This window comes from Meriones unguiculatus, chromosome 5 (assembly GCF_030254825.1).
Source record: "Meriones unguiculatus strain TT.TT164.6M chromosome 5, Bangor_MerUng_6.1, whole genome shotgun sequence".
NCBI lineage: Eukaryota > Metazoa > Chordata > Mammalia > Rodentia > Muridae > Meriones > Meriones unguiculatus.
Genome location: NC_083353.1, coordinates 130,484,352 through 130,504,043, shown reverse-complemented (window position 1 = coordinate 130,504,043; position 19,692 = coordinate 130,484,352). Strand labels below are relative to the sequence as shown.

The window sequence follows — 19,692 nt, the reverse complement described above, 5'->3', positions numbered from 1 at the left end:
ATAAAATAAGTACATTTTTTTCTATAAAAGGGATTGTTCTCCTTTCTTCGTCATTTGCTGGTGTCACAGCATTCTGTCTTTGTTATGAGACTCTGTTAGTTCACTGATCATGCACTCCATACCATGTAGAATGTCCTGTGGTCTGCTGAGTGGGGGGAGGGGAATTAGCGTGCCCCTCTTGAACTGAACTCGGCCCCCCACATGATAGGCAAGCTCTCTCTTGAACTGCACCTGTACCCCCTTTGTATCTTTGTTTTGAGGCTCTCATAGTTGCCGGGCTAGCTTTAACTCACAGTGCACCCCACGCTAACTTACCATCTTGTTTGAGCCCTCTGCCTGGCTGGGGAGCAGGCGTGCTCTGCTGGGCCTGGCTGTAGCACCTTTGGCTTTTGTTTTACTTCGGTGCCGTTGTCTGGGCTCCACCTCTGGCCCGCACCTCTCTCACTAGAGTTCTCCTCAGAGTTGGTGTCCTTTCTCACATTTCTGCCGTCTCAGAAGCCCTGTGGGGTCTCTGCATTTCTGTTTGATTAAAACCTACAACCTTGGGGCTGCAAGGAGCCTTGGAGGGTGAGAGCGCTTCTGCCAGGCCTGATGACCTGAGCTTAATACTCGACCCACAAGCTGGAAAGAAAAGAACACTCCCTGAAAGTTCTCCCCAGACCTTCCGTGAGCAGCCTGGCCTGAGCATACCCACAGTAAATCAATGCCAGTATCAAATATGGCACAGTGCATCCCAAGATTGCCAGTCAATCGTGTTTATCGACACCTGCCGGCCACTACATGTAAATTTCAGACATTCTGTTTTATTTCTTTTAGACAAGGTCCCATGTGTACAGCTCGAGATAACCTGGAACTTATTGTGCTTTGCACCTTTGATCCTTCATTCTCTATGTCTGGAGTGTGGGGGTTTATGGCATACCTGGCTTGAGGTTTTGGTTTTTAGAGGCAGGGTTCAACTCTGTAGCCCGTGCCAGCTCCAAACTTAAAGGAATCCTCCTGCCTCGGGGTGTGGAATGTTGTAATTATAAGCATGCCTGGCTGTCTCTAGCATACTGAATGCTCAGTGTCTGCCTTCGGTGTGTGAAATGTTGATAGTTTATATGGTGTTGTGCTAACTGACCCCACGCAAGGGACACTGTAGACCTGCACTGACCATGAGGATTTCGATAGGTACGGGAAATTTAGGAGCACAGTTTTAGACCCGTTTATGGTTTGAGGTCATTTATTTCACAGTAATCACAGACACTGACAATCAGGAAAGGAAGTTAGGAGTGTGGCTGGCTGTTCATGTTTATAACACCAGCACTCGGAAGGGGACACAGGAGGATGCTGGGAGCTCACCGAGTCGGCGACCCCGATGGTGGGCTACAGGTTCAGTGAGAGACCCTGCCTCAAAAATAGGTGGCAGAGCAATAGAGGAAGACACTCAGTGTCACATATATGTTCAGACATACACACGCACAAATCTACTCATGTGCTTGCGCACACACGTGTATGTATGCACACATGTACACAGGCACACACACATACTCACACAACCATGCACGCACACACATGCTCGCAGAGAGAATAAAATGATGCTTCCAGGCACAAGCTGCCTGTTTTGGCTTCGGAGAACACTTTTTAAAAGAACGTTGCTTTGTGGTGGCCTCTCTCTCACCTGCTTTACTTCGCTGTCAAGAGAAGAGGTTCTTCAGCTGAGGTTGAGGGCAGCACCGTGCACCCGTCCGAGCGAGGTGAGCCCTGTATTCCACCTGAGGGGGAGTGAACAGCCTGCTCGCAGGCCCTGTGCCCTCTGGCCCTGGGCATAGGCTCTCCAGACGCCCTTCTTCTAACCCTGCTGTCTGTACTTAGAAGCGGGAGAAAACGGAATCTATGCTGGAATCTGGAGCTTTTAACCCAGCAGTTCTCATAGACACACACCTGAAGCGATGCTAGAGGGAGGGGGACCGCGCTGACTGTGCTTTTCCTCTCTGGCCGCTCCCGACCCCGTCCACCCAGGTATGCCTAGCAGCACCCAGCAGCAGGAGATGCGGGGCACTTGCCCATGTGGATGGGCAGTCTCACACACAGTGAGAACTGGCTTGAGGCCCTGAGGACAGGAGCCCCCACCCGTATCTGCTGAGGAATGAGGCCTTCCCTCGCTCTGGTGCTCTGGCTCCTGTGAGTGTGTTTGTGGTCACAGAGGAAACTGGCTTCTCACCCACATGTCCTCATGTCGGTGGCTCTGTCTGGGAGCCAGGCCACAGATGTTCTGTCTCTGGACCTCAGACTGGTGGTTGCAGATGGAGGCTCAGTTTGCTTCCATGACAGCCTTTGCACACATGAAGGCTGCTGTTTACACTCGGGGTTGTCTCAGAGCTGAGCTAACTGTAGGAAAGGTCTGTGCGAGCGTGAAAACCGCACACACGCGCACACACACACACACACCCATGCATTTCTGTGTCTAGCTAGCGAACCATCACAAAATGCGTTTTATTTTGAGATCATTAACACTTGCAACATGACAAGTAGCCTCGGGAACATTGCCAGAACCGATGCCTTCTTTCTAAGAAGCGAGTTTGCGAAAATGAATACTCCCTGACTGAGTCTGCCGCAGTCCAGCGAAGAGGATTCATTTATTCATTTCTATTTTAAATTAAAGGAGATTTGTAGAGGCTGGGGGCATGGCTCAGCGGTCAGGAGCAGTCAACGCTCTTCCAAAGGATGCAGGTTGAGTTCCCAGCACTCAGCTGGCAGCCCACCATCCCGTGTAAGTCCAGTTCTGGGGGATCCGATGCCGTCTCCTGCCCTCCATGGCTAATTCATGCATGTGGTGCACATACACAGTAGGCAAAACACGCAAACCCATGAAAACCAAACGCTTGATTACCTCTCCGGGCCAGGCATGTGCAGAGACGGGGGCGTACAGAGATGGGCGGCTCTGTTCTGTTCACCTCCATGGAGCAGATCCTACGTCCACCCTGAGACAAGGAGCCGTGGTCCCACAGCTTTGACCCTGGTGTGTGATCCGGGCTTTCCTCACTGTCCCCAGCCGGGGAAAACACACATTTGTCTCTCCTGTAAAATAAGGATGGAGGCGTGTTAGTTCTAAAGTCCTGGACTGTGTATAAGGGCCCAGGGGAGCCCGAGACAGAAGCGCAATTCCCTCATGGCTACCACATCGCTGCCCCTTAAGCATTTTTGTGAATCCCCCTGCAAGCAGGTGATAGGTCACAGACAGGTCATCGGCCACAAGGGCAGCATCTTTGTAAGCTGATGATTTAAGGTTGTTGGCTCACGTGGCTAGATGCCAGAGGTGGGAAGGAAGCCGAGATGTTGGCTACCGAAGATGATTTGTTTAAGACAGGGTTTCTTGTAGCCCACCCTAGTCTCCAATCCAATCTAAGGGTGACGTGGAATTCCCAACCCTGCCTTCAGCTCCCTGGTGCTAGGATTGCATTTGCAAATCGGCCACGCCCAATTCACCTGCAGGATCAAGCCCAGGGCTTCGCACAGCTCACCTGTGTAGCCTGAAGGGCAGGTGGCGTGGGCTCCTGTGTAGGAGTGTGGGGGAGCACTGCTGCGGAGCCTGGAAGACTGAGATAGTGTGTCTTCCCCTGTATGTCGAGACCTGAGGTCTTAACTGAGCTCATGGCTACTGGTTTGGCTAAACCAGCTGGCAGGGAAGCCCACGCCGCCCCTGCAGCCCCACCACACCACCCCTGCAGCCTCGCTGTGAGCCAGCCGGCCGTCCAGCAGGGTGCTGGGATCTGAACTCGGGCCCTGAGAAGTGCTCGCCACCCACATCTCCCGTGCTCTGCAGTCCTGAGGTAGTGGCTCCTCATCCGTCGCTGCTGACATGGCTCCCGAGGACAAATTTATCTGTGTTGTTCTAAGTACTCATCAGCTTTTATCCACTAAGGAATGCTTTTGGCTTGGATCCTCATCCTGAATAGTGTTTCTTAATTCTCACTTCTTAGATTAGGATTTATTTGATTTGTGTGTGTATGTGTGTGTGTGTGTGTGTGTGTGTGTGTGCGCACGCGCGCATTTCTTAGCATATGTATGTGCTCTGTATGTATGCAGGTGCCCTGGCAGCCAGCAGAGGGCATTGGAATGCCCAGAACTAGAGTTGTAGATAGTTGTCAGGCGTCCAAGTTGGGTCCTGGAGCAAGTGTGCATTTCAGCAGTCACTGGCTGTTATAAATGGAAGATGGTTAGACAAGAACCTGCCTTTCTGGGATGATTTTTTTTTAACATTTACTCTATCTGTCTGTCTGTCCATCTACTATCTATCTATCATCTGCTTAGAGAGAGTGTGTGAGAGAGAGTGTATGTGTGTGTACATGTGTACATGCCATGGCACACACGTGGTTAGAGCACAACTGTGGGAGTCATTTCTCTCCTAATGTGGGCATTCCTGAGGACTGAACTCGGGTGGTCAGCCTCATGAGCCCGTGCCTTTATCTGCTTATTTAAGATTTGTTTTACTCTTAATAACTCGTATGTGTGTGTTTGTGTGTGTGTTTGCGTGGAGGAGCGTGCACTCGGAGCACCGCGTCTGTGGAGTCCGGGAGGAGCTGCGTTACATGCGCCCGTGGGCCTCTTACGTGTCTACAGCAAACAGAGCCCAGCCCTGCCATAGCAGCCCCGTACTTACCCATCCAGCACCTCTCCTGTATCAGGCTATGGAGTGAGAAGCCTAATGGGCGGGACAGTGAATTAACTGTCTTGTTGTTAACACGCTTGTTATTAGCTGGGCTGTGAGGAGTGGTTTGCTGTGACTTGTCTAGCGAGTGAAACCTTGCAAATGTTTCTGGTTCTAATCAACAGAAGAAGAGCTGGCGACGCCTCCGCTAGATGGCATCATTCTCCCAGGAGTGACGAGGCAGAGCATCCTGGAGCTGGCACAGCAATGGGTGGGTGCCTGATCTGAACCACACATGCACTCACACACCTACTCCTCACATCCCCCCACACTCCCCACATCCCCCCACACACGTTATTTTGGAGCAGACCAACAGTTTCTCTGGAAGAGTCTGAAAACTGAGGCAATGAGCTAAATAATCCTACCAAGTCCAGAGTAGGCAAAGCCCAACTGTCCGTTGGCTGGCATATCGGGCATGGCACTGCAAACTGTTGATTTAATTTCATCAGCTTTCCCTGTCCCAAATACATTTACAGTAGGAAAGGCAGCCTGATGAAACTCAGCAACTCGGTTTATTAAGAGAACGAGTGCCGAAGATCTGGCGGTAAGGTGAGGGCGGGCAGCTCCCACGCCTCCGGCTCCAAACGTGGAAACGAGGCTATCCAGGGAGGGCTTTCTTGACTCCTTAACTGCAGTCTGTTTCAAAGCTTTGTTGAACCAGACAAAATGCCAAGAGGCGCTGTGGTCACCACAACTTGCCAGACAGGGGAACAAGTCCAAGGAAAAGGATGAGCCAAGTAAGCACCGTTCTGTTGATTTGCAGGAGGGGTTATTTTCCTGTTTTTCTCTTCAGAAATCAGGCCTCAACTGTGTTCAGTAATGGTCACTGATTTTCTGGAACCTACTTGTTTAATAATTTACTTTTGAACAAAATCACAACAGCTCTCGGCGTAATTTCTCATATAAAGTCAAAACATTGGCTCCCAAGAAATAGTGACTGTGTCAGCTTTAGGAGCTCAGTTTATGATTTTTCTCAATTTCAAAGGCAATAAGATCAGGCTTAGTTCAAATTGAGTTCCCAGTGCTCACCAGCTGTTTGGCCTTGGGGAACCCAAGTCCCCTCAACTATAAAGTAATAAAGATAATCTCTTCAGCATTAAAGACCCCTGCACGTGGTGGGTACATGCTAAGTGGTAGCTGTCGTACTGATGTGTGCTGAAATAAGCTGTTGTCCTTTATCATAAAAGATGCATTAAGCAGCTCTTAGAATGAGTCAGCTTCTGAGACCTTATCCACGATAACCCAGGCCGCCAATCCATGGCGAACACCTTGGTGACTTCATTTGTGAAAGAGGCGATTTGAAAGCAGGTTGCTCGGTACACTGGGCAACACACAGTGTGCCCTTTTCTGCTCAGCATGTTACAGCAACACACAGTGTGTCCTTTCTCTCTCAGCATGTTAAGTCAATCACACAGTGTGACCTTTCCTGCTTCCTCTAGAGGACCATTATGATACGATCCAATTTCAGCCAGATCCAAAGACACATAGTTACTTTCGTTTTTCCTTTCCTTTCTCCTCCTCCTCCTCCTCCTCCTCCTCCTCCTCCTCCTCCTCCTCCTCCTCTTTCTCTTTTAATATTCCAAATAGGGTGAGTTCAAGGTGTCTGAGAGACAGCTCCCCATGGACGACCTGATTGCTGCCCTGGAGGGGAACAGGGTGAAGGAGATGTTTGGCTCAGGGACAGCCTGCGTCGTCTGCCCAGTGTCAGACATTCTGTACAAGGGCCAGGTAAGACAAGTCACTTCATGTGGTAGCAAGGTCTAGCCCTTTCGCCCAGGGCAGGGAATGTGGTACAATGGTGAAGACATTGGCCGTCCAGGCTGGGAGCTTGAGTGTCTGTCCCTGGGGCCCACCGAGCAGAAAGGAAGAAGCCACTTGGAAAGCTTACCTCTCCTCGTGTGCTTGGCCGCGCCCTCCCGATGCGCACGATGAATGAGCAAATGAACGAGTAGAACTTTAAAAACATAAACATTTCCCTGCAATTTAAGGAAGTCGCAGTATGGGAGGAAATCTGAGCTGCATGGCCCTATGTCCACACAGCACTTCCATCTTCCTGGTGCTTTAGTGAGAGCTCAGCCATGTTAGCCGGTCGGCCTTGCCCTTGGCAAGCAAGTCCGATTCAGTCAGAATGGAGGCATGCACACTCACCTGCTCTGCCAGCCCGCTGGGGAATGCTGCAGGGATGCGCTGGCTTCAGTGCCCTGGCAGCCATTGGTACTCAGAATGCCCGTGAGGATTCAGTTCTTTCATCTGCTGCCGTGACCACTGAGCCATCCGTCCAGCTCCCATTTACCCAGCTTTGCTTGTGCATTATTATGTATACATTATTTTGACAGCTGGAGAGCTTTTCCTTTCATTGAAAAATCCAGTCCTCGTGCCCATTTGTCAGCCTCTGCCTTTATAATGTAAAGATACAGGAACCATTTCACAGGCATCTATACATTTTATGTGTGTAGACCCTCCAGGCGTGTAGGCAGTGTGTAACTGTGCAGGCACTATTCTGTAGGTGTGTAGGTGTTATTCCTATGAAACTAACTGCTTCTGATGACTTAAATATAAATTTCTCTGATTTATGAATTCAGCCTTATAATCTCAGCTGATTGGTATTATCATTTTATTATTATTATTATTATTACTGTTATTTGGTTTGCAAGGGTGGTTACTGATATAGTTTCATGTGCAGATTATCATAGGGAGGGAGAGAACTACCTGGTTTTATGTCGATGTGACAGAGAGACAGGGGAGAAGGGAGGCATGTGTGCCAGAGAGGGATAGAGAAAAGCAAAGAGAGGAAGGGAAGATTGTAAGGGACTAGTCTGAGTATTTTATGGCAATATCTAGGTATGTTATTGGTCCATTTTAGTAACCAAAATCCAATTGCTATCCACTCTAGAAATAAAAAGTTTACCAAGGTTAGCTTTTTTTTAATCCTTCCCTTAAACGCTTCTGGGAGGCATTCAGAGCCCAGCGGGATCCTAATTATCCTATTATATTAAAAGGCATAATAAGAAGAGCGTTTGAGAATATGAGCTATCTACCAAGATCAAAGCATCAAAAGCCAGCCCTCCAGCAGGACATGCATGGGCACGGCTCAGATGCAAACCAGGCCGGAATTTAACCTCGCCTTCCCATGGGAGCTGTGGCCCATGGAGGTGCGTGCCGTGCCCCAGATGCAGGTTCAGAAGCCCCATCTGTAGAAGAAGAAGAGATTTGCTTTAATTTATCCCTTTGAAATGACTCGCTTTCGTTTGTTGCAAAATATCTTTGAGGTCAGGTTTCTTACAAGAAGGTTCAACAGAGGCCAATTCTTCATCCCGTGGATTCTTAGAATCCTGGGTGGAGCTCATCTTCCATTCTTCTGAATTCCTTAAGCCACCCTGAAGAATGGCATCCAAACCTGTGCCTTCGGCTGAGTTGGTAGGAACTGAATAAGTTGTCATTGACTGACTGGTTTCTATTCAGATTCAGAGTAGAAGAGACTCACGTTAGGGGGTGTCGTGATGACGGTGCTGTTGGGGTGCCTCTCGTGGTGTGAGGGGATTTGCCGATGTCGCAGGTCTTCCTGTGACCACCCCTCGAGCCACACCCTCAAACTCCTCTCCCCCTTCTCCCGCAGATGCTGCACATTCCAACCATGGAGAACGGCCCCAAGCTTGCAGGCCGCATCTTGGGGAAGCTGGCTGACATCCAGGTAGCCATTTTTACCACCTGCGGTTGGGGGACAGCTGGGGAGATGGCTCAGAGGTTAAGAGCATTTGCTGCTCTTGAAAAGGACCTGGGTTCATTTTCCACTGCCTCCCCCCTTAACCATTTCACAGCTCTGGCTCCAGGAGATCTACTGCCCTTTTCCGTGTGCCTCAGGCACTGCACAATATGGTGCACATACATACATACATACATACATACATGTAGGCAAAACACCCATAGACATAAAATAAAAAACAAAATATTACAAAAACACCACCTCCTTGGGGCTCAGGTTTCGGTCCAGCAAGAGCCCTCAGGTAGTGCTAAATACAGCAGTTCTTCATCCATGTGTTAGACCAGTCCATGTGAGCACATGGGGAAGAGACAGCGCAATTAAGATAAGTAATTTAAACCTAAGGAAGAAGACTGGGGGAGACAGGTACTTGTAAGGACCTCCAGTCATCTAGCCTTCCACAACCAATGGAGATTTTATACTTAGAGTTTGGGTTTGAGAGCAGAACATTCTGTTGTAAGAGCGGAAAGTATATTACGAACAGTAGACAGTGCTGGAATACAGTGGCGCTGAGCTCACCTCACCTGTGGAGGGGTCAGGTCAGGTCAAGTCTCAGTACCCAGAACCGGTGGGAAGAAAGGCAGGAGTTAAATTTATCTATGGACCCAGAACTGGGATATAATTACTGTTAAAACTTAAATATTTTATAAGCATTTACACTTTTCCTTATTATTTCCCAACAAGATGGTTGTATTTGAACATAATTTTGTTACCCACCTTTTCTATATAACAATCCGCCTGCTCTCATGTCACGAGTTTCTCAGGCCGGGGATGTAGCTCAGCTGGTGGAATCCTTGCTTACTGGGCATAGAGTCTTGGGTCAGTCCTCTCCCCCCCAAACCAGACTGCTGGTCACACTTGTAATCTCATCACAGCTGGCGCTCAGGAGGACTGGAGGCTGCCCTCCATTAAATGAACTTCCAAGCCAGCCTGGGCTGCATGACACCCTGTCGCAAAAAGCCAAAACCAAGTTAAAGAAAGAAAGAAAGAGAACAGTTATTTGTTGTTTTACACCAGTGAGCTCCTTTCCATAAAGAAATTTTGGTAAGAAACTTGGTGAAGTGGAGCGCACCTTTAATCCCAGCACTTGGGAGGTTTGTTGGGGAGAGGTCTCTGAGTTCCAGGCCAGCCTGGTCTACATAGGGGGTTTAGGTCCACCAGGCTACAGAGTGAGTTTAAAAATAATAAAAGGCTGAAATAGAAAAGATGCAGAGGATGACTGGTTAGAATGCTTGCTGCCCACGGAGTTCAGGGCCCCGGAACCCTGTGTAAGAGCTGACTGGCATGTCAACCCACCTGCAATTCCAGCTTCTGAAATCCAGGGATCCCTAGAGCAAGCTGGCTAGTAAGGCCAGCCACAGCCGAGAGCTCTGGGTTCGGCTGAGCCGCCCTACTTCTGTGAGTGAGGTGGGAGAGCATCAACCTTAGGACTCTCCACGCACTTGCACATAGGTGTGTCTACATATACATGGGTCCACACACACAGACACGCCTATGCACGTACAACAGGTGCAGACACACAATGCAGAAATGTAAAAAAAAAAAAAAAAAGATACACGTGGTAGAACATTTGGGGAAAACCAGAACTTTCCCCTCTTGCCTTCTTTACATCCTTTTGACACTAGATCCAACGTCAGGGCTGTGACGTAGCTTGGCTGCTAGAGCGTTTTCCCTACGCACACGAAGCCCTGGGGTGCGCTGCACTCCGGGGATGTTGCAGGCGTGTGTCTACAGTTCAGCACTTGGGGGTGGAGAGAGGAAGCCTGAAGGTCATGGGCATCGGATGCATTGCAAGTTTGGGGACAGCCGAGGCTACAAGAGAGCCTGCCTTTAAAACAAACAACAAAAAAAAGCCCCCCAAATCCAACAGAGTCAAAGAGGCCGTGAGCACAGACACAGGCGCTCACTCGGAGCCACAGAGCATGCACACCCTGTGCACCCCAAATTGTTAAGCCACAGGGCCTTCCACCGATAATCAAAACCACATCTTTCCCCCTCAATTATTATGCTTGTGTCTTCAAGTCTCCAAATTATCCTCTTACAAGATGGCAAATTGGTGCTGTTAGCCAAGCGACTAGCTTGCCTGTTTCCAAGAAAAAATGATTTTGGTAATTACTGAGAAAGAAAAAAGTCTGATGTTACCTCATGTTTGACATTTGCTCTCTTTGAGTGTTACATGGAAGGAAGCATGCTGTTTCCCTGTAACGTGCTCCACAGAGCCACAGACAAGATTAACCACAAAGGGAAAGAAAATCCCAGGCTCTTGCCAGTATGACCCAGGGGGAATTTTCGAAACCTCAGATTTGACTTAAAGTCTGCTGGGTTAGGTGCTTGTCCCCTGTGGCTAATTCCCCACAGTGGTCCCTGGGTGCTAGGTTACTGTAGGGTCCTTCCTGCAAGGGTCGTAATTCTAATAAAAGGCTGTTTTCTCATTGTTATCCAGCCTCCACCCCTGCCCATTTTTTCTCTCTATGGTCTACAAGGAAAGCACTCCTGGGTTTTTACGTAAGCAGAGATAAACTCTGCAATGCTGGCTGCTCCTCGGTTTCTGCCCATCCTACTCTTCCGCTCTACAGGTGGCCTCTCCTCCAAATGCTCTTTGTTCCTTGACTTTACCTCCTACAACCTGGTTGCACTGTAGGGTCACGGCAGGCCTTCTGTAGTGTAGTTCATCTCTCATAGGAACTTTTTTCGTTGGGCTTGGTTTTGGGACAGACTCTGACTTTGTAGACCAGGCTGGCCCTGAACCTCACAGGGCTCCTTTAGGGCACGTGAGCCATGCCCTCTGTGCCCTTGAGCTACCTGAAGTGTGACGTTCCATCGTAACCAGCCATACTTTGGTCTCGCTTAGAGCCCTTTGAATGCTGGAGTGTTTTGCTTCTCTTTATGTCCCTTGGGGTTCAGCACAGGGTCTAGGGTGGCGTATAAAAGCAGTGAGGTTTCTTTGTTGAAAGAAGGAAATGAGACGCCATGATAATTATTTTGGAAAGCAAATCCTGTGCTGCTCTTGTGTGTTTACATAGTCTAAGAAGAGTCGGGAAAGATGTTTTGAATGACGTGCCATTGATGAGCTTCCTATTATTAAAATACTTAAGGCTTGTAATTTATAATAAAAATAATTGTGTTTTTATAATAAGCTTTGTCTAGCTCACAGTATTAGAGACTTGACTTTGGCGTGGTCTCTGAAATTGGCAGGTGGCAGGTTCCCATGTAGCCTAGGGGGTCCATCTGTTCATTTCAAGGCAATAGCCCCATGAACCAAGGACCAAGGCCCACACCCTAAGTCCTGACATCGCTCAGTAGCACCACCCTGGGGACAAAGTCTTCACACTGGAGCCGTCGAAGGAAACTCAACTGACAATACATCGCTGCCATCCTCAAATTCTCCCAAGGCCACCTTCCATGTGTTCCTAACAAGATGGGTACTGACACCACTATGCCAGCTCACGGCGGCTGGGACCCGGCCTCGGGCACCACTGTGAAGGGTGAGCTCTTGTCCATGGAATAGGAAAAGGCAGCTACTGGTTCATACTAAGGGCACTTCCACTTCCTTGATGTAGCCCAGGCTAGCCTTAAACTCCTGTAGCTCCCTCCTGCCTTCACCTCCCAAGTGCTGGGACTACAGGGATGTGTTGACACACTTGCTTGACAGGAGTGAGGGTATGTGCGCTTGTGAGCAGACGCCAGAGCTGACTGAACCCAGGTCCTCTGGAAGGTCAGTGCGCGCTCTTAGCTGCCGAGCCGCTTGTGCTTCGGCAGAGGTGGGGTCTGTGAGGGTCTGCTGAAGTCTGAGACTGAAATGTGTGTTTCTGCCTTTGTTGTAGTATGGAAGGGTTGAGAGCGACTGGACAGTCGAGTTGCCCTGATGGAAAAGCTCAGGGTGTCGGTGGTGTGCCCCAGAAGACAGACTTCAGCCCGTGACCCGCGACCGACCGCCTGTTAGTGATTTTGCCTATTGCAGTTGCATTGTTCACGTGTTACCAAGTTGAGGTTTCTCCTTGAGCCACAGAAAATTGCCAATGTCAAATGTCACCTGTCAACATGGTAATTTGCTTACTGTACCTTTCCCGGAAAGATAGTGATGAAGAACGCCTTCCCTAACCCTATACCAGATCCACATGTCTGCTCCATAGCAGGAGAAGCAGTTCCCCAGCTGATGAGATGCCTGTACCCGCTGGAAGGGCCACAGGAGATGCCCTGGGCAGTGTCCCTGTGGTCATTGGTATCCTCAGAGCTATGCTCTTTGTCACTGTTGCTGGTGAGGTTTCTTTGGGGGGGGCAGATTTGGGTTTCCTGTGTAGCCCTGGCTAGCCTGGTATTCCCTTAAGTCTGCCCAGGCTGGTCTCAGACTCAAGGCAGTCTTGTCTCACTCATCCTTCTGAATGCTGGGATGACAGAAGTGCACTGTCTACCTTGATTTATTTTTGTCTTTGAATCAAACCTTTGGTCACCTGGATTTCTTTTCTCCATGCTCTTGTGGGTCCCCGAGTCCATGCTAAGGTGAACCTGTCCCCTCCTGGGGTCATGTTCTCTCCCAGTCTCGCCTAGTGCTGTCTGAGGCTCAAGCGTGTTGTCTCCCCGCCCTTCTTACACACTGAACTGGCTGCTATGAGTCTAGGGGTCCTGTGCCTTCTAGATCTTCATCTTCTCGAAGCCCAGCATATAGTAGTATCCAGTATTTGTTTACTGTAGGAGTGAAATAGAAGTGTGTCCCTCCACACTGAGACCCTTCTGGAAGACCCTCCACTCTTTTGAGACCCTGCCTGATTCTGGCAGTCTTTCTCATGCCATCTTTCTTGTCATGGACTCTACAGCACGGTCAGTTGGAAAAATGCTCTTGTGTGTTAAGATTATCTTGGAATTGAAATGATTGTCTCGGGAAGAATTGATAAAATACCAACCACATGAAAATGGCAGACACTATGCATTAAATGCCAAATAAAGGGGAGCGAGGGAGATGAACTCTGGATTTTGATCTTAATCTGCACTGTGTACCCTTCTCTTGAGTGAGCAATGAATGAGCACCTGGCTAGGTAACAGAATAATTCCAGACAGTGTTTTTCTTGTCTAGGAGCTGTGAGTGAGAAGCCCTTTCCTTTCCCAGTTTATCCAGGGAAAAGCCCTGTCTTGACAGGAAGCACTCAGCCTTGGACGGCCACCTCTCTGCCACTGTACTTTGTGCTTTGGTTCCTCGGTTGCAGTAGCTTTCATCTTAACTGAGGAAACGTGTCTCTTCACAGTCCTGTGGGAGAGGGTTGTACAAACTCCACCCCACAGGGACAGCCCTCAAGACAGCCATGCCCACGGCACTTCCATTCCATTCCAAAAGTTTTAGCTGGTTTTTTTAGACAGAGACAGTAAGAAAATTGGAGGATATGAGCAGAGATGGTAGAATATGTCCAAGGGCGCTCTCCTTGCTGATTGAAATCTTGGGTGGAGGTGTCTCCAGCTCCTCCGGAGCCCCCCTGCGAGTGGCCTCGGATGCTTGTGTCTTCCCTATGCCCTTTGATCTCACGTTCAGCACAGGTCTGGGGTAGACCTTCAGGTGTATCAGCTGTCAAGCACAGAATGGCCAGGCTGAGGCCTATGAGAAGGGAGATGCCTTGACTGCCCTGAGTCTACCTAAGATGGATTATTAAACTGAGAGCCACTTTGTGATGGTTAGAAAGCACACATGACCTCTCACCTCAAAACCTGTTAAGCTTTCCAGCAGGCTCAGTTAAGAGGGAAGGAAGGAGGGACACATGGTTTGTGAAAACCGGAAGCCTGACCCAGAGCCCCAGCTGCCATTCGTACTGAAGTAACAGAACAGGAAATTGACCTTTGCAATGACTTATTTATAGGCATAAAAGAAGCATCTTTGGTTGTTCTTTCCTTGTCCGTTACTTGTTTAATTGCAGCAGCGTAACACGGCATGAGGGTTGGATTGTCACCAGGCAATTACCCGCTCTTCAAGATTCACTTATCCTAACACTAATTGATCATTTAAAGCACAAGACGGTGTAGCGTTAGGAACATGTAAAGCTAATCTGCTGCGCACAATCAACAAATTAATATTATTGCTGATATTTGCATAATTGACTGCAATTATTTAATGTGTAATTGGGTTGATCAAATGAGATTCAGCAAGTCACACGCGAGTCAGTGTAAACGGAACTAAACAGCTGGGAGCTTAAGATGAGGAACTTATTTTGTATATTTTCTCTTTTCCCTCGTTTGTCAGATCTCCCCAGAACACTTGCGAAGGCCAGGAGTTCAAAAGGTAGAGAGAGTCTGAGCCCTGGCTGTTTGCCGATGGAAATGTGGTTGTCAGAGTCACTTTATCAAGGGTCCTACTAAGGGCACATGCGAAGCAGCCTTGGTCTGGAGCTGTCCAGCCAAGCAGGCAGGACACATGTAAGCGACAGCCTGCGTTTGCAAAATCACAAAGCCGTGGAGGAAGGGGCTGAAAAACGCTGTCAGGGAGCCATACTCTTTCCTGATGTAGGAACCAAGCTCGAGCAGGGCTGGGGACATGGTTCGGTGGTCAGGGCACTGCTGCTCTGGTAGCCACTCTGTGGTTCAGTTCCTCGTACCCCCCCCCGCCCCCCGGCAGCTCACACTGTCTTAATTCCAGTTCCAGAGGGTTTGATACCTTCTGGCCTTTAGGGGTGGCTGTGTGCATGTGGTGCACAGACATACTCAGGCCCCCCTACACACACACACACACACACACAGAGACATGAAATCATCTTAAAAGAAACAAATCGTGTGGGGAGGCAGTGTTAGCTCTGGCACAAAACCCTTCCTGCATTAGGCTGTTGCTTGGTAACAACACATCTAAACAAGGTGTCTTCCCTGTGCTGAGCACTCCGGGGCTCATGAAGACAGTTTTGAGCACAGGCTAGGCAGTAGCATGGGGAAGACTTTGTGTCAATTCCGTGCTTTCAGTTTGCTTTAGGAAAGTCAACTGAAGTACGAAGCTGCCCTGTGGGTTCCTTTCTTGGCCTTTCTAGCTCTGTGCTCTTCATAGAGTCCCATGTCCTTCCTTTAAAATTGTGTTGTTCAGTTTAATCCTGTGACTGAGGCAGATAGCTTCTCGGAAGACAACAGTTGCTCATTTCCATTGGACTGTGCTTTCTAAACTGTTGAGAGCAACACTGCTCACATTGTAATGCCCAAGTTTCGACCCGAGGACCACCAGGGAGCCGGCCCAATGCAAACACAGTAGGGTCTTTATCCTGAAGACCACCAGGGAGCCGGTCCAAGGCAAACACAGTAGGGTTTTTATCCTGAAGACTACCAGGGAGCCGGCCCAATGCAAACACAGTAGGGTCTTTATCCTGAAGACCACCAGGGAGATCCAAGGCAAACACAGTAGGGTCTTTATCCTGAAGACCACCAGGGAGCTGATCCAAGGCAAACACAGCAGGTTTTTATTACAAGCTTGAGCTCTGGCCCACACTATTACTGACACAGCGGTTCTGGAGTGTAGATCCCTGAGGTCAGGGAGAGAGGGTTTTTTATTTAGGGTTTCAGCAAGGTTCTGGAAATTCCAGCTTAGCAATTACACGATTGGGTGGCATTCAGCAAGGGCAAGCTTGTTACAAAGTGATTGGCTAATGAACTAACATTGAGGGAGCCATCTGTAGACCACAGGAATGTTAGGTCAGTGGGCTGCCCAGCCCAGATGCCCCACCCTGAGATAAGATGCCTTCCCATTTTTGGGGTTACCTCCAGGCTCTTCCTTGGGTAGTGGATTTTATGGTCTTGTTTATGGAATTGGTGACCTATGGCATAGTTCCTGGGACTAGTGACTTTTTTGGGGGGGGGGTGCTGTTCAGGCCTGGTCCTCTCAACATCAAGGCCCAAGACTTTGAGAGACCCTGTGTTTCATGCCCTGACCCAAATAAGATCAACGAACTGTTCCTTGTTAAGCGGGTTTCTTTTGAGTAGGCAGATGTGACAGTGGTGCCAGTGAGCAATTTCACGGACACATGATGGCAACTGTCACTGTTTTGGCACAGGTAGAATTTGTTCGGCTTTCTGTGTTCCACGTGTCTCCACCCCTAAAGAAGCAAAGGGCTTCAGGTTTCTTTTGTGACTGGACAGAGGTCATGAGGATTATTGTTTGTTTGGTACACCTGATCGAACATCCGAAATGCACACCCCACACAGCCCACAAGGACAGAGCACTCACAGACAATAAGCAGCATAGACCTTACCTCGCGGGGTGTGGGGGCTGATAACCGGAACGGACTTTAGACAAGTGACGTAGGCTCAGGAGAGCACAGCTCTCTGCAGTCACATTCCCTCATTCCTTCTAAGGAAGTCCTTGCTGGTTTTGTTTTCCTCGGCTGCTCCGGAAGTTAGACCTGAAGACTTCCCATCCTGTGTGGATTCCCAGGCTCGCTGTCACTCGCCAGCGAGTCTGTCAGCCGCACTTTCTTCTGAGGCAGTGTTGGGTTATCAGCTGTATCTAGGATAACATCTGAGTCTGCTCATCTCGATCAGCTCAAAGCACGATGAACTTGAAAGACGCAAAGACAGAGAAACATTTATACTGTATGGTTATGTGCTGTGGAGGGAGCTGGTGAAACTCCTAGCTTAAAGAGGCAGGCCAGCCGCTTGAGAGATTTTCACATAGCCACTATTTTCAGTTGGAGGTTTGTTTCCCCCAGTGCTGCAGTTGAACGGAGCCTCTGAGCTGCGTCTCCCTCTTTCCTTTCCATTTGATTTGCTTGCATCATCTCACTTGGATGCCCAAATGTGCACTCTATAACCAAGGCTGGCCTTTGATTTTTCAGTTTTCCTGCCTCAGTTTCTCAAATAGCTGGGGTGATAGGCACCAGGCCCAGTTTCAGTTTGAAGATTTGAATACAAGAAAAAAAGCCATCTACAATAATATAAAAGGGTTTTTTTCTTCTTATTTTAATCATTGTTGAAAAGCTCCTTTTAAAGGCCAGGGTAGAATCAAGGGCCTTTCATCCTTAGTAAAGGAAAGCTGTGCAAGTTGGAAAGGTTGGTCATGAAGCTTAGCAGAACTGTGGTAGTGTTTGTGGGTAATATTTCCATGGGGTCCTACTTGCTTTAATAAGTGACAAAAATTTGAAATTTAGGCCAGGTGTGGTGGGCATGTCACATGCTTTCAGTCCCAGCACTCAGAAGGCAGACCCAGGTGGAGCTCTGCATTTGAGGCCAGCCTGGACTACATAGTGAGATCTGGGCTAGCCAGGGCTGCATAGGAAGACCCAGTTTTTTTTGTTCTGTTTGTTTGTTTGTGGAGGGAATAAAAAGGAAAGCATGAAATTCAGTCATAGAAACCAGCACAGGCTTTAGAACTACTGAGTTTTAAGATTCCAGGCCACTCACCTGAAGATGCCCATTTCATACGGTGGTGGCGCTGATGTCCGAGCTCTTAAACTACAGCAGTTAGCGTTCAGTTTCAACCGAAACTGTTGATCCCAGGAGTTGGTGGAAGCCCACAGAGATCCCAGGGGTTGGTGGAAGCCGGGGCGTGGGGATGAGTTAAGGCCTGGTGCGCAGACAGACACAGCTGCATGGCCTCTGCCACGTGGTAATGATACCCAGCAGCTGGCACTGAACAAAAACAAGAGAAAGGCAAACGGAGATGGTGAGGAGAATAGGGGAGTCTCCTGGGGGCACAGACTATCTTTATGTCGTTCCCAGGAGCCTCCTCATTCTGCTGGGCCCTGGGACCTTCAGCCTTCAGGGTCAGTGCCAGGCACAGTTGGGGTGACCAGGGAGCCGCTCCAGTGGCCGGTCCCACCAGAGGCTGGCACTAAGTTTTGAGTCTATCACTTAAGGGTCATGTTGCCCTTTAGTACTATGTCCAGTCTGGAAGAGTGCCACAGTGTGAGCTCTGTTGCATCTGGTCCTCAGTCCTTATACTCTCAGATTCAGAAGCCTTAAGGCGAGGTGATCAGTGAGATGGGGTCTGTGGCTTTTCCTCCTTGGGAGAACGGTACACCACTGCTCCCTTTCCTAGGTGAAGAGCAACAGCTTGGAAATCATGTAGCTTACAACCACGATATGTGCCAGGCTGCTGCTCCTGCCGGCTGGACTCATGGGTGTGGTTGGTAGTCTCAGGGGCAGGAACAAGGTAGAGACAGCTCTTCAATCCCTAGGACCTCAGAGCTTCCTCCAGTTCTCCACAGGCTAAAAATCAGGTCTCTCAAAGGGCAGACGAGGCAGGAGGCTTCCTATGATTTCGAGGCCTGCCTGAGGTACAGCCTGAGATCCAGTATAGCCTGGATGACAGATTGGTACTCGCTTTCCAACTTAATGAATGAGCTGCAAACACTAAGATCGCTGGGGCGGAGGCTGCGAATTCAGTCTTCGGACTTAGAAGCATAGCCAGACCATCTCAAGATTAACCTTGCCAACAGCTGCACGCTGGCAGATCTTTGCTGCTGTCCCGCAGGCAATGCTCCCACAGCATATCTGCAGCTGCAACTACGAGAGGAGGCCTGAGCCACACAGGCACAGAGTCTGTGCCCTTTGGCTTGTTGGCTGAGAGCAGATAAGTAAGTACGTCTTGACGTCAGAGGTTATGCGTGAACAATAGTGTCTTAGCCAGCCCTCCTGTATCTGTATTGGGGAGCCACATAACTGCAAGGCCCAGCTTCCTCAGTCCTTGAGTAGGCCGAAGGAAAGATGCTGCAATGGAGGCTGGAGCTTGGGGAAGATGGTGGGAAGGACTGCAGTGTAAAGACGGCCATGTGGGAGGTCCCTGGGTAAAGGAAACTACCTCATTCTTCTGAGGGTTTGTAGAAGCACAAGCACTCAGAAGTGGCTTTGCTGCTCCGCAGCTGTCTGGCGTGAGGCAGGCTGTGTGTGCGAAGGACCCACTGTGGGTGGTTGTGTTCTGCTGGCAATAGATAAGTTCTTCACTGTTGGCAGTTCTTCACATCTGTGACTATGTACACTTTTCTGTCACCAATAAAGCAACCGAAGGGCATACCAATTGTCTAGTGTCGTGAATCTGTGCCGCCTTGTTAGCATTTTTGTCGTGTCTCAAGGTTCTTGGTCAGTGGTTACGGTTAATGGAGCAGGTGCCTTTAATCCACAGCAGCGCCAAGAGCTGAGGGTTAAGGGCCCTGGAGACCTGAAACCACACAACCAGAGGGAGTCTAGACGTTTCCACCTCAAGTGGAGGTAAAATGGGTACTTGAAAGCCATCCCGGGCTGCTGAGACGGCTCGGGGTGAAAGCGCAGCTGGCCACCCAGCCGGACGACCTGG

The 19,692-nt window shown here is 49.3% G+C and overlaps 1 protein-coding gene across 9 annotated transcripts in view; it reads left to right on the top strand.

The window, feature by feature from the left end:
* Bcat1 (branched chain amino acid transaminase 1) overlaps positions 1 to 19,412 on the top strand; it is a 70,544-nt gene extending 51,132 nt beyond the window's left edge. For all 9 annotated transcript variants that reach the window (XM_021654202.2, XM_021654195.2, XM_060384474.1 and 6 more), the window contains 4 exons: positions 4,816 to 4,901; positions 6,278 to 6,418; positions 8,307 to 8,381; positions 12,275 to 19,412. In XM_021654202.2, the coding sequence (XP_021509877.1) occupies positions 4,816 to 4,901; positions 6,278 to 6,418; positions 8,307 to 8,381; positions 12,275 to 12,316 (344 nt within the window). In that variant the 3' untranslated portion in view covers positions 12,317 to 19,412. The remainder of the gene's footprint in view (positions 1 to 4,815; positions 4,902 to 6,277; positions 6,419 to 8,306; positions 8,382 to 12,274) is intronic.
* Positions 19,413 to 19,692: the final 280 nt, after the last annotated feature.